General features: G+C 35.0%; 1 protein-coding gene across 1 annotated transcript; it reads left to right on the forward strand.

Annotated features, from left to right (window-relative positions):
* Positions 1-8350: 8350 nt before the first annotated feature.
* Positions 8351-14425, forward strand: LOC140032678 (uncharacterized). Its single transcript, XM_072073459.1, has 4 exons — positions 8351-10877; positions 11208-11435; positions 11982-12476; positions 13013-14425. Exons 1-4 carry the CDS (start codon positions 8766-8768, stop codon positions 14423-14425), a joined length of 4248 nt encoding a protein of 1415 aa, XP_071929560.1. The 5' UTR covers positions 8351-8765.
* Positions 14426-15201: the final 776 nt, after the last annotated feature.

Raw genomic sequence — 15201 nt, forward strand, 5'->3', positions numbered from 1 at the left:
CGCGCCCCATTTTTTGATAAATAAATAAATGGTTTGAGAAAATGTATTTTTTGATTCAATTTGTGATTGGAAAATGAATTGTTATTTAAAAGAAAAATGGGTCTAAATGGGGGCTTGAGAATGCGACGATTTGACCCAAAATTATAGTTTAAAAAGGGTTTTTGAAGTAAAAAATCGGAGTCGCCACTTGGTAATGAGTTAAGGTGTACCAAGTCACCTAAAAATGAATTTTTAAAGAAAAATAGGAGAAAATATTAAGAAACCCCTTTTAAACGACTCCTAGTCCACGTAAACCAACGAAAAAGGTTCGGGAGTCACATTTGACGAAGGGGAAGGCAAGGATAAAAATCCAAGGCACCCCTTCGACCTAGCCAAGGCTAGTTGCGTGATTTAATCAAATATTTTCTTGTTTTAACCAAAGAATTTATTACATTTGGATGTACTATATGAATGCAAACCCTAGACCTAGGGGTATTGGGGGAAATTTCTCTTCAAAGGTTGAATGGTGCCAATCACATTAATTGTGAAGCCCAATAATGACCCTTTGGAGAGGTCACGAATAATGCGAGTGAGATGCAAATGAATGAAATGCATGTATGCAATGTGAGGACATGAGTTTGAAAAAGTAATAAAAAACAATAAATATGTAAATGAAAATGTGCACGTGAGTGGGCAAGGTACGGTATGTGAAATGATAATATGAAGTGCATGTGTGCAAGTGATGATAAAAGTGTTCGTGTGCAAGTGAAGAAAAATAAAGGTGCACGTGTGCAAAATGGGAGGAAAAATGAAAGTGTGATGAGGGTATAAAATGGTAGAGTGGATTTGAAAATGCATGAGCCTAGGGAATTCATGCATATTGGGTACGGGGAGACCTAAATCGTGACTCAATTTGCCCTTTTATAGAGGGAATACAAGCGTGCTAAGGCTTAGAAAAAGCCACACTCGTCTATATCCCATATTTAAGGGGACCCTCAAGCAGATGAACCCTATAACTAGCATGAAATGCAAAAATCCTAAAATGGAGGGAAAAGGGGTTCGAGGGGCATGCAAAATGATAAAATTAAAAAAAATGCATGACATGTAATGAACATGCAAACATGTACTAACGAGGGGAAGTCCCTAAGGGTCTAGCGTTGGACTAGCCCATTCTATGAATTCCGACTAGCGTTGGACTAGTGGAAACGTACATTCATCCATCACATTCATTTATAAATATAGAAAGCAAGTAGACATGCAAAATCACTTATAACACGTAGCACATAACACTTAGCATGCTCGACTAGATGCAATAGCTTAATAAAGCAAATTAAACACATAGCAAACCAAATAATACCCCAAAAGCAAATGAAACTATTACATGGGCTAACTAAAACAAATGGGGGAAGGGGGAAAAATGGACAAAGTGCTCTCCAATGCCCTATCTATTACAAGCCAAGAGGTGTACACATACCCCATAAATAAAATAAAAGAAAGACTTAAAAATGAAAGGAATTAAAGAAAACTTAAGAAAGCCAAGTAGACATGCAATTCACGTAACACGTAGGAGCACGTAAGAGAGAAGTAAAGAGGATAAAAGAAAGTTATACCTTCCCCTAATGGTAAGCAAATGAAGGAAAATGGCTTCAAAACAATAAAGGGGTCAAGGCATCAATTTAAAAGTAAAGTATAAGCAAAAACATCAAAAACCATCTAATTGCAACTTGAATGAGCTCAAAAAATGCTTAAAGACCAAGAAAACGGAATAACCCGTTCAATTTTCAAATATAGCATCTACTAAAGACCCAAAACAAGCATTACTCGAACATTCAAGTCCAAATAAATTGTTTAAGCACTTCAAAGATCTTAAAAATAAAGGAAAAGTCAAACAAAGATTGAAGTTGCAATGATTTTAGGACTTAATTACAAGATACTAGAACATGCTTGGGCTCTTGTGGAACAAAAAGAAACTTAAAAGGATCAAATTGATTAAATGTTCCAATTACTTGGGCCCTAGTGAGTCAAGAGGGGACTTGGGGGGTTAAAAATGTAATTTTCAGAAATTATTTCATGCAAAACCCATGCAAGCTACGTGAAAATCAACATGAGAAACAACATTCTGCAGCAGAAATTTCTGCTGAAAGCTTTCGGCAACCCAGAAGACAACCGTGACTTTCATTTTCTCAACCTTAACACCATTTTGATCGAAAAATCTTCTAACCAACACATTAAAGCATGAATCTAACAACCAAACAAACAGGTAAATCAAATTCAAAGTGAGTTTCTGCAATATTTTCTCTCATGTTTGCTCAAACGAAACCCAATTCAAACTCACATCTTATTTTCCAAAAAAAAACAGATCTCAAGCTCACATACATAGCTTTAACTAAGCTGCAAACTATGTCATCACCATCGCCTCAACAGGTAGAAAATTTAGAAGGAAAAAACATGCAAGTTCTATGCAATAGCCATGAAACAAGTTTCTGCAATTACTTCACATACTCTAGCAACCGAAGACTGCTGCACTTTCTTCTCAAGCTCAAGCTTCTTAATCACAACCGTGATCAAATTTTCCAAACCAACCAATTTCATTCAGACCCAACAAACAGAAAACTTAGCAACTTTATTCAAACAAACAGAAAAATTAGCAACTTCATTCAAACAGAAAAATTAGCAAAACATCAAAGGTTTGAAACTTCAGCAAACAAATCTTTTGAGCTTAGGCAGTTCGCATGGAAGCTGCACTCAAGCATTTCGAATCACAAACCCATGCTCAAAATCCTGTTAAGCTTCTCATGCATACAAACTACAACTTTCGGTCAAGGCTGGAATTACTATCTAACAAAAACAGCAAAGTTTGGAACCGCAATGGAAGAAAATAGCAAGACACAACCGTAAATTTCTGGTGCAGCAAAAAATGAATATGCATTTTCCAGCAGGTAGTTGGTCTTAAATCCGAATTTACCTCGGTTGAATCATTGTGCTAAGTACTCAAAACTAACATGCAAGGCTACTTAATGAAATTACTATCATAACTAGTTCAAATCAAGTTCGGTCAGCAACTATAATCATCCACAATTCCAGAAATTCTGTTCACCACCCTCGGATGAACTTGCATGTAGCAGTTTTCTGTTTCATATTTTTTTCCTTGCTTAGCCGAACTAATGAACTTCATGCAAAGCTTAATCACCTACTTCTTAGCTAGTTAATCACATTTATAAGCTCAGCCTGCCTCAGGGGAACGAAATTAAAATTGCATTTCCATTTCAGCTTCTCGGCAAAGCTGGAAAATTAGTTTAGCAGTCTAATACTTCCAATAAAAAAAAATCCAGCCATGCAACCGAAATCCTGCCCATAACGTTCACATGCAGTACCAAATAAAGAACTATTTAGCAGGTTGAGTTCAAAATTAAGCTCAGATCATCACAACTAGCAAATTAAAAAAAAACCGAAACTTCCAGCTCAAGCTCTCGGCAGCTTCACTTCCTTCTCAAACAGATTTTTCTGTGACTTAAACTATCATCTAGCCACACAATCTCACATGCATGCTTATAAACAACTTCATCAAGCCATAATCAACTAGCTTAAGTCCAGAAATTACCTCAGCTTAAGGCTCAAATCACGCAACTAGCAGCTGCAAAAATCCTCTACTCTCGGCTGTCCAGAATTTCAGTCCGCAACTCTCCTTCTCCCTTGCTCTAGCTTGCGACCAGTATGAAGACAATATGGCTCCCAATCTCTTTCTAGTTTACAGACGAAAGGAAATGGATGAAAAGCTCACACGGACAGCAGCTGCAATTTTTCCTCTCGGCAGCTCACGCACGCGAGGATGGTTAGTCTGAATTCAGTGGTTGCAGCTGTAATGGTTGTGACTGAATTGATCACGGCTAGTTGAGGGTGAAAAATGGAATGGCAGCTCCCTCTCCCTCGCTGGTTTCCTCACTTCGATGATTCCAAGGTAGAGGGTGTTGTTGTAGCTCACCGAAAGCTCACTCAGACGACAGAAAGCTGATGTTTCTCTCCTCTCTGCTCGCTCGCGGTTGGATGTGTTGGTCCTGGTTGCGGATGGTTGAAGCTGTGGTGTTTCGATTGGAACTGGTGAAGATGGTGATGATCAGTAGCTCACTCGACTGCCTCTTGCTCTCTCTCTCGCTTGACTTCCTCGGACAGAACAGAAATACAGCTCGCGGCTCGCTCTCTCTTCACCTTTCTCCTGCTCAATCCGAGGAGTTCTCCCTCTCTTGCTCTCGTCGATGATCACGAGGTGGAGAATGGAGATGGAGTGTTTGTGGTTGAGGCTGAGGTAGTGGAGTGATTCGCGGTAGTGGAGGTTGAGTGTGTGTGTCGAGGGAAGGGAATGCACTCCGGCAGAGATGGAAATGTTATTTTTATTTTTATTTTTTAATTAATTAATTAAACAACAAAAATGATAATAATAAAACAATAATAATTAATGATGAAAACAACTTAATTAACATTAGATAAAAATAAACTAAAAACAACAAAAAATGCAAATTTCCATTTTTCATTTTCATTTTTCACTTTTCTTTTGTTTTCGAAATAACCTAACCAAAAAATAAATAAAGTCAAAAGATTGAATTTAAAAAGAAATAAACCTATTTTGTGAACAATTTTCCTTTTTCTCTTTTTTCATGATTTTTCTACGCTAAAACTTAAAAATAAAAATAGAAACTAGAAACTAAAAAAAACTAAAAGCAACCACGATAAATGAGAATAAAAAGTAAAAGAAATTACACCAAAAATTTGGTGTCTACAAGCTTCAACTATGTAGGGAACAAACAATACTACACCCGTGAATTCCTGTACTTTTTACCCTCCTCCTACCCTGCAAATTACACGTCTGATACCACCTGCACACCAAAACAACTAGCTGCTATCCAAATGTCAAGACCAGATATATTCTAACACCGTCAACTAGCTGCCTTTGTACAGTAATAAAACACGTAATAAGCATATAATAACTCAAACATATTATAAACATATAAAATATAAATACTAATATATAATTTAATTTAATAAATATAAAATATAATACTAATCTATATATACTAATACTAATTCACATATAATTTAATAAATTTACATATGCACAGCACTAATAATAAACTCAATTTCTAAAATGTCCAAAAAAATCAAGAATTTAATTAAAATATTTAATTTAAAAAAACCGGATTGCTCGATTAGTACCATAACTTTTCCGACAAATTAAATAAAATTTTTGATGTGTTTAAATTAAATCAAACGTTTAAATCAAATGTTTAGATAAAATATTAAAACATGTTTAATATTATCAAATGTGTTCATATTATCAAATTAAACACATTTTATATTATCAAATGTTTAAGTAAAATGTATTCTGGTTTCTAATATAAAAAACCATCAATTGTTTTTAACTAATTTGCTATATATTTATTCAAACAATCACTAATTGCATTCTTAAATAACTTTTTAAAACCATTTTATTCAACATACAAATACAAAACTTTAGCACAATTACACCCTCTAATATATAATTTAATTTAATAAATATAAAATGTAATACTAATCTATATATAATTCAATAAACCTATATACAAATATAATATATACTAATACTAATTCACATATAATTTAATAAATTTACATATGCACAGCACTAATAATAAACTCAACTTCTAAAATGTCCAAAAAAAATCAAGAATTTAATCAAAATATTTAATTTAAAAAAACCGGATTGCTCCATTATAATTGAAATTGTCAAGTCATCCATACCATAACTTTTCCGACAAATTAAATAAAATTTTTAATGTGTTTAAATTAAACCAAACGTTTAAATCAAATGTTTAGATAAAATATTAAAACATGTTTAATATTATCAAATGTGTTCATATTATCAAATTAAACACATTTTATATTATCAAATGTTTAAGTAAAATGTATTCTGGTTTCTAATATAAAAACCCATCAATTGTGTTTAAGTAATTTGCCATATATTTATTCAAACAATCACTAATTGCATTCTTAAATAACTTTTTAAAACCATTTTATTCAACATACAAATACAAAACTTTAGCACACTTACACTCTCTAATATATAATTTAATTTAATAAATATAAAATATAATACTAATCTATATATAATTCAATAAACCTATATACAAATATAATATATACTAATACTAATTCACATATAATTTAATAAATTTACATATGCACAGCACTAATAATAAACTCAATTTCTAACATGTCCAAAAAAAATCAAGAATTTAATTAAAAAAAACCCGATTGCTCAATTAGAATTGGAATTGTCAAGTCATCCATAGCATAACTTTTCCGACAAATTAAATAAAATTTTTAATGTGTTTAAATTAAATCAAACGTTTAAATCAAATGTTTAGATAAAATATTAAAACATGTTTAATATTATCAAATGTGTTCATATTATCAAATTAAACACATTTTATATTATCAAATGTTTAAGTAAAATATATTCTGGTTTCTAATATAAAAAACCATCAATTGTGTTTAAGTAATCTACTAAACAATCACTAATTGCATTCTTAAATAAGTTTTTAAAACCATTTTATTCAACATACAGATACAAAACTTTAGCACAATTACACTCTTTTACCTAGCGCCCGCGCATTGCGCGGGACACCTCCCTAGTATATATATATATATATATATATATATATATATATATATATATATATATATATATATATATATATATATATATATATATATATATATATATATATGTTACTCCATACCAAATAAACCAAATTAGTCTGTGCTCGAATTGAATTTGATCATGTAAGAGGTCATTCGAGCTTGGGTTGACTAGTAGCTAGTAGCTCGCCAACTCATGAAATTAAATTCAAATAGCATTTTATGTTTGAAAACATTCAAGTTCGGTAAAAGTCTTGTTCAAATTTGATTTGATAAATAAATAAATAAAATTTTAAATTTATTAAAATAATTAAATAAATTTGAACAGTAAAGTGTAATGTTCGATTTGATTAGGATCGTTTGAACCCGTACTTTTAAACAAGAAAAATTACGATAGTGTAGTGAAAAATGCATCATAACTATCCATCAAAAGGATCAAATTGTAGTTTTGTAAAATGAAAAGGTTTTTTCTTCCTAAATTCATATTGGAAGAATGCGATTGAGTGACAGTTGGGCAAAAAAATTGCTAGGTAAAATTTTTGTTGCTTTAGCATATTGTAGATTGGTAATTCATCCAAAAGAAAAAAAAATTAGTAAAATGAATTTAAAAATGGAAGGAGAGAAAGGAGAAAAGGAAAATAGCACAAATTTTCTCTAAATTCTCAAATTTGTTGGGAGTGTGGCTGAAAAAATTATATGTTTTTAAGTTTATTATATGTACTTTTAGTGTTTTGTTCTTTTGAATTTTACAACTATTACATCTTACTTTTCTATTTCTCTCTGCCATTGGAGATAAAAATTATTTCCTAATTTTTCATTCACCGTTTTATCCCTCTTTCTATTTTCTATCTCAACTAAAAACCCTTAACCAATGACATAAATTCTCATTTGTCTTCTTTTCTCAGCAAAATTTTGACAATAATGTTTCATGTAATATATTGCTCGTAACTCATCTCTTTACCCTTCATTATTAAGAAGAGCAACGAGACATACATTAGCTTGAATTTGACTCGTTAAATTTTAGGTACCTAATCCAACCCAACTCCTCCATTCCGCCAAGGACTATGTTTCACTTGAATGCAAATTGGACTAAATTTGGCCTAAATTTAAAATTTCATTCAAATATGAGTTAAGCCAAGCTAGGCTTAACCTAAAAAAGACCTAACCATTTAAATAAAATTAAATTTATGTAACAAATATAATTAATAAGTTTAGTATTTATCTATTCTTAGTATTAGTAAAATTTTATAAAAAGAATTATGTATTTGTTAGCAATGGAGTTGTCTTAATCCACTAACTCTTTCATCCTTTTCAAAACAAAATTCAAAAAATAAAATTTATTTGTCACTTACGACACTACTCTCATTGTGTATCTAACCATTCAAATTTCGATGTATTAATTCTTTGTAAAAAAAAAAAAATTCCGATTCATCACATATTCTATGCTCTTATTTGGAGTCAACACTGATAAAATGGACATTTAAGTGGCTTGGTGAGGCCATGGAAAAATAACACTTGATTAGATCACAGATTGGATTAACTCCTCACATTTAAGTCGCAATTAAGTGCAACCGTCAATTGCACTACATGGCACATCTAACGATAATGGCGTTCAAGATTTGGCATTAAAACTCAAAATTCTATTTCTCTCCTATCGTCCATTCGGTATCTGACACTTGACAAATCAATACAGGAGGTCCTTGGCGATTCCATTTTCCAGAAATGGTTGAGTTCAGATGCCCGCAAAAATTTCACTTGTGCAATCATAACAAATAGGGTAGGCAGCTTGTACAACAAGAGAAAATGCAACAAAGCAGCCTTTCAAGTTTCAGCTTCTGCTCCCGTCCAGCAGAGCAATTTTGCCTGCTTGCTCCCGTCAAAAGCGTCCAGTTCTTTCTTGTCCTCGACTCCCATTCAAACCTTCCTGACCACAGGTTTTGGCATGAATCGAACTGCTCCGTATTAAAGACTTCTTAATCCCGCTGCACAAGAGCAGAAACAAGGGAAAAAAAAGACGCTCAAAAACCTTACCATTGCCCTGTTGCCCTGTTGGTTTTCGCTTTCCTTTCTCCACTTTTGCTCCTAAACCTTACAGCTTGCAGAAAGTTTCTCAAATGGCGAGGCTGAGAGCCAGGAAGCCACAGAGGGATGCTCCTATTCTTAAAGCCAAAAAACCCAAGAAACCCAAACGCCAAAGAGAAGTCCTTAAAACTAATAATAAGCCAGCTTCTTCTTTGCTCCGATCATCAGCCGACCATGAGCAGAATCTTGAGTCCCATCAAAAGCCTTGTTTAGACATCACACTTCCATCACAAATTCTCAGTGATTTTGATCCGAAGAGTTTCTCAAAGACACAGCCCATACAATCCATGCCTTCATCTCCTAAAACTCTTTCTCATCTTGCCATTGTCCCGTTCAACAATCCCAGCTTGAAAGCTGGCACAGTTTCTTCAAGGAAGAAGGGAAAGAGCCGAATGACGTGTCACTGGAACAAGAAAAAGATGGAAACTTTGACAAAGCATTTCAACCCCATCCCATTTTCACCCAAAAGAGTGCCGTCTTTAGATATTGCAAGCCACCAAAGTTTGCTCTCAACTTTAGGCCTGTGGGATTTTTTCCATCTTGATTTTGACCAGGAACTCCGAACAGACTTGATAAAAGAGCTTGTTGTGTTCTACAACTCGAAGAGGCATCCGTACTGTAAAAGCTATGTGAATGGTCTGTCAGTAACCCTCAGCCGTGGAGCACTGGCGAAAGCTCTGCATTTGCCTCTTAAGAGCCGAAGTCGCCGAAGTCTTGTTGCAAAAGGAGGTGGTGAAGACGGGTTATTAATGCTTTCCGAGGAGGAGGGTCTGTTTCTTGAAGAGATCGTTTGGGGTTGGCTGGTTTTGCAGGATGATGGCTCTATGGTGATAGAGGAGGTTTTAAAGTTTACGAGGTGTGTTAGAGAGAGAATGCTTGAGGAGGTCGATTGGGCAGGGTTGATTTGGTTTATGGTGGAAAGAGAGTTGTCAAAAGGGCAGGATTTGGTTAACTGTTATTATGCCTCTCATATGCAAATTTTGTTGAAGCATCAGCTGCCTAAGTTGTTTGAGAGTGAGGATGTTAAGAACGTTATTGGAGAGGAAGCACATTTGCTAGATGTGCCTGTTGAGAATGTTTTGGGCGAGGAATCAAATTTGCTAGATTTGCAGATGCTTGACGTAGAGGACTCGAGAAATGTTGACAAACAGGTGATTTTCTTTGATGAAGAGTTCAGTAAAGAGAGTGTTGCTAGCGTTGTAAAAGATGCATGGATTACTGAAATTGGGCAGGAAGATGAAAATATTTTGGTGAAGTGTTACAAGAGGAGGACCCAATACTTGGAGAAGTGCAGAAAGGAGAGAAAATTATGCATGGTAGATGATGTGGGGAATACTATTGCTGCACGTGATTGTGAGGGGGAAGAAATAGAGAACCAGCAGAATGATGTTTATCTATTGGATGGAGAATTTGGAAATGAGCAGCAAATTAAAGGCGTAAATCATGATCAGCATGAATATGAACTGCAGAGCATGAATGAGGAAGACGAGAAAGTAGGTGAAAATGCAGATGAGTTAAAGGGTGATGAAATGGATCATCAGCAAGGCAATTTGAGTTGTATGCCTGCCAATGAGAGAAAGGACCTAGAATCCAGTAGTTATGTTGGCATGTTGAAAAATCTGGACAAAGTTAAAGTGTCAACTGAAATTGTATCCAGTGGAATGGATCATTTGAATTGGCGAGAAAGAGACAACCAGCAATTCAATGTAGCTGCAAAGCAGGAAAATGGCGAAAGAAAGTCTAGTTTAGAAGTTTCTGAGGAGGGGGTGAAAGATGCTGTTAACATGCTGATGAATGAGGAAACCCATGAGGAGGGGCTTAAAACAGAACAGTTAACAGATTTGACTGTAAGTGGAGTGGATGTTACGGATATCCAAGGAATGGAAAATCAGCAAACGTGTTTGGTCTCAAATCAGGAAAACGGTGAAAAACGTTTTGGTATAGAAGGTTCTTTGGAGGAGGAGCAACACGTACGTGCTGAGAGTATTTTGGATGAACAACATGCCGCCCAAACAGAACCTGGAATTGAATTGACGGTGGTGCAAGGCGAGAAAGAAGTCGAGGAGATGGAAGGGTTGGCAGAAGAGGCATGCAAAGTCGAAACTGATGAATTGCTTGACAACGGAGAAAAAGTAATGCAAAAGGTACAGATTTTCTTTTTCTTTTCCTTTCGTTTCCTTTCTTAAATTAGAAGAACTTGCATGCTTAATCTACGTCTTATAGTAACTTAGGTTCTGTTTCTTCTCCTTTCGTTTCCTTTTTTAAGTATTTGTTTAATATGCTCTCGAAGTATCCTCCAATTACTTTGTTACTCATCTCATCCTATCAATATGTTTTGTTTGTGTAAATCTTGGAAACTAAGAAGCATCATGATATGCTAAAACTTTTTTGGGTCTATGATGGTATACCATTTGTATTCTCCTGTATATATTGTTCTGAAAACAAAAGCATTTAATGTTCTTTTCTTATCGTAGCTCTATATGCAGGTTGATTTATGTGCCGCGAAGCATAATACGTCCCATGAGAATGCTTTGAAGGAGGGAGTGAATCAGGAGGGACATGCCACCCAAACAGAACCTGGAAATGAATGGATGGTGGTGCAAAGAGAGAAAGAAGCTGAGGGGATGGAAGGGTTGGCAAAAGAAGTATGTGAAGCTGAAATCGGTGAATTGCTTGACAAGACAGAAAATGCGATGCAAAACGTATTGGCTTAATTTTTTTTCTTTCCCTTTTTCATTCTTTTATGATTAAATGAATTAATTATATTTCCTTCACGTAAAAGACCTCGAGAACGAAATTGCATGCTTACAGCTTACTCTGTCTATAGAAACTTAGCCAGAAATTTGTGTTTCTTTTTAGACATAGGTTCTATTGCAAAATGTAGGAACAAAATGAAATGGTCTCTTATTTCATCTTATTGTAGAGATTCATCAGAATGCTTCCCAAATCGTGTAAAATATACTGGAGTATTAAGTCAAATTGCTCTTTCAAGTATGTATAAAACATGCTGTGGAATTTTCTTCCCATTTTATTGTTTTACTATGTTTTGTTTGTAAAAATATCAGAACCATCAGAGATGGTGAATTTCCTATGATGAGTTATGGAACATGGACCTAAAGGTTGGGAAAAAATAATGCATGAGCAAGTTTTGAGAGGTTTATGATTAATACGAATATTTTCCTGCATAAAATATATTATTTTTTATACCCCAGAAAGAGGTACATTTTTATTTCTTGCGATATGTGCAGGTTGATTTAAGTGCCAAGGAGCATAATATTTTCCATGAGAATGCTTTGGAGGAGGGGGTGAATCAGGAGGATACGCACTTGCGTGATTCCTTGATGAGATCTGAAGAAGAAAATATTGAACCAGAATCGATGGATGTGAATGAATTTCTTCGAGCTGATGTGGTTAGTAAGCAGATCACATTGAATGCAAAAACATGTAAAGGTGGAAGTGATCATCATATAGAGACTACAGAGGAGGATATCATATGTTTGGAGCACGAGGAAAATGATGAAAGGGAACAGCAGTTATGCAAAAGTAATGCCTCTGAAGACTCTGTATTACAACAATGTGCTCCAACAAATGTTGAGGTATGCGAAATTCATAAAGGAAAGATTCAAGTTGTGGAAACCAATATTTCCAATGATCTTCCTATGGAAGTGTTGGCAAAAGATATATATGAAGCTGAAATTCATAATTTGCTTGACAACAGAGAAAACGTGATGCAAAACATACAGGTTCTTCTTTTTTTTTTTTTTTAATTTTTCTTTTATTTTGTCAGTTTTGTTTCCTCATTCTTATACCACTAAAACAATGAGTAAATCTTATATATACTGAGAGTTTATACACTGTCACTGTTTGATTCATGACATGTGTGCAAGAGAGGAATATTTTGAGGATAAAATTGCATGCTCAATGTGAATCTTATTTGCAATTTGGCTAGAGTTTTTTGTTTCCTTTTACATATAGGTTCCATTCCCAAAATGTGGTAATAAACTAGTCTCGTAATTTATGTTGTAGTAGTTAGATTGCAGGCATTCGTTAGATTAATATGTGCCAGAGGATATTAATTCAAATAACTCTTTCAAGTATTTATCTTGTCAAAATATGCTTTGGGAATTTCTTCCTTGCATTTGGATTATAACTCATCCTTTTTGTATGTTGTGTTCTAATTCCATTGGAAACACCAGAATCAATCTGAAGAAGTAGTTAAATAAACTTGTGATAAATAACGGGGAAAGAGTTTATTTTTTTCTTCTTGCACTATATGCAGGTTGATTTAAAAGCTGACAAGCATATTATTTTGCATGAGAATGTTTTGGGGGAGGAAGAGAATCAGGAGGGGATGAATTCCTCTAAGAGTTGTGGAGAAAATGTTGGAGTAGACGCAACAGTTTGGAATGAAATTCTTGGAGCTGATAACGATAATATGCAGGTCACATCAAATGCCGAACCGTCCAGGGGTGGAAGTGAATATGTTACAGAAACTAAAGGGGAGGATGTTATGTATTTGGAGCATGAGGAAAATGATAAAAGGAAATTCCAGTTAAGTGAAAGTAACATCTCTGAAAGGCTTGTCTTACAGAATTGTACTCCAGGAGATGTTGCAGGAACTGAAGTGCATAAAGAAAAGATTCCAGGAGATGTTGCAGGAACTGAAGTGCATAAAGAAAAGATTCAAGTGGTGGAAACCAATACTTTTCACGATCCCCCAAAGGAATGCACTTCAATTGAGGACCTTTATTCAGCTCATGGTGTTCGATCAACTTGTGAAAATGAGATGCCTTTGAGTGCACCCAACAATAATTTCAATCACTCTATCATAGAACTACCTATTCCGAACTTGGATGTGCATATTGGAGAACTGATCCCTTCTGTTCATACCGAAGCACAGCAAAGGAAGGATGTCCACCCAAGTGCAACTTCTCTAGAAAATTTTGAATCTCAGCCTGATATTGGTATGAATATGGTTGGTTCTTCCTTTGACAATTCGTTAAGGAGCGAGATTTGCAGTCTGAATAATAGCCAGTACGAGCATGTGACTGAAAGTCAAAAGAGGACTAGGAGTGATGATGCGGAAAATAATGAGTCACTGGACCTTGAGTCGTGTACTAAACAGATGGAAGTTTGGATGTCAAGATTGAAAAATGCAGCTAAGAAACGAGCTCGGGCAGATGGTGAAATCAGCGCAATGCTGCTGAGGAAAATTGAGGAGCAGAACAAGATCATTGAAGAGCAGAACAAAATCATTCAACAGTATGAGAAATTGAAGAACAAGGAACAGCAAAAGAAACAGAAGGATATTCGTAGATATGAGCGTGAACTACGTCTCATGCAGGGTGTTCTTTTTGACTACCGGAGGGCTCTGAAAGAGATAGACAAGTCATATTCCAAGTATAGAGAGCGTTGCCAACTTCCTGAAGAGCCACTTTATATGGATGATCCATGTGGTGGTGGTAAAGTTATCCTGGCAGCAGAGTTTAATAGATTGTCACTCGAAAGCCAAAACAAGGCCACTCAAGTCAGCATTGAAGGCATGATGAAGAACTTCACGCATGAATGGGTTGATAAATTTGAAGAATATTTTATTGAGCTTGATCATCTCTGTCATAGGTTGGAAGACGTAGAAATTTCTGTGTCCTCGTTGAAAGGAAAGGTTTTGAACCCTCAGGATCCTGGAACCTGAAAATGCATTCTTGGCTTCTCAATGCACTGGAGGCTTTTGGTTTCGTTTTAACATGCAGGTCTTTGACATATCACAGGTGACTTAGTTTCCTAGCTAGACATGTCTGATAAGTTGGTTGTTTGTATTACAGATGGAAGTAGCTTCTTAGTAGATTATGCTCTTGTTGTCGAAACCTTAATCAAATTGATGATCCTAAAAGTTCGTGTTACGTGGATACTGGTTCTTAACTCTTTCTCCTGACAATGAAAATTAAGTTGATTTTGGCAGTTCAACGTGTGATCCTAGATTGAATATCTTGCAAGAAATTTATGAATCTGCATTTGAGTGAGTGATGGAGCTACGTTGCTGCTTGTGTGCATTTGTCTGTTACAAGAAGTCTCATGGAGCAGGGCTTTCTGATGGAAGGCCAAACCTGCAAAATCACACTCCCTTTCCCTTTGTTTGTGCTGTATTCCTTAGAAAGAGTTGCACTACTCGTAGCTTGACGACTATAGGCATGTATTAACACCTACAACATCTTTAGAGAAAGTAATTGTATTCTAATACTAATCTTGCTATCTAAATTTTCCTGGCAAGAATTGAATTCCCAAGTTTTTTCTCTGTTATTTACATGGTGCCAATCTTTTTTTTTCTCTCTTTCTTTCTCCCTAGAAATATTATTCAAACTTTCACTTGTTTCGAATTCAAGATGCTACGAGTAAAAGCAGAAGTTAAATTGGAAGTCTTGGCGTTCTGAAGTTACCAGACTGCATTCTTTTTCATTCCAAGACAGGAGA

The sequence above is a fragment of the Coffea arabica genome, unplaced genomic scaffold (assembly GCF_036785885.1).
Source record: "Coffea arabica cultivar ET-39 unplaced genomic scaffold, Coffea Arabica ET-39 HiFi ptg000003l, whole genome shotgun sequence".
NCBI lineage: Eukaryota > Viridiplantae > Streptophyta > Magnoliopsida > Gentianales > Rubiaceae > Coffea > Coffea arabica.

Bases quoted from the DNA above. Each gene is read 5' to 3' on its own strand.
- LOC140032678 (XM_072073459.1), top strand. From the start codon at position 8,766: ATGGCGAGGCTGAGAGCCAGGAAGCCACAGAGGGATGCTCCTATTCTT. The intron at 10,878-11,207 runs GTACAGATTTTC...TTCTTATCGTAG, and splicing joins GAGAAAAAGTAATGCAAAAG to CTCTATATGCAGGTTGATTT. The intron at 11,436-11,981 runs GTATTGGCTTAA...CGATATGTGCAG, and splicing joins CAGAAAATGCGATGCAAAAC to GTTGATTTAAGTGCCAAGGA.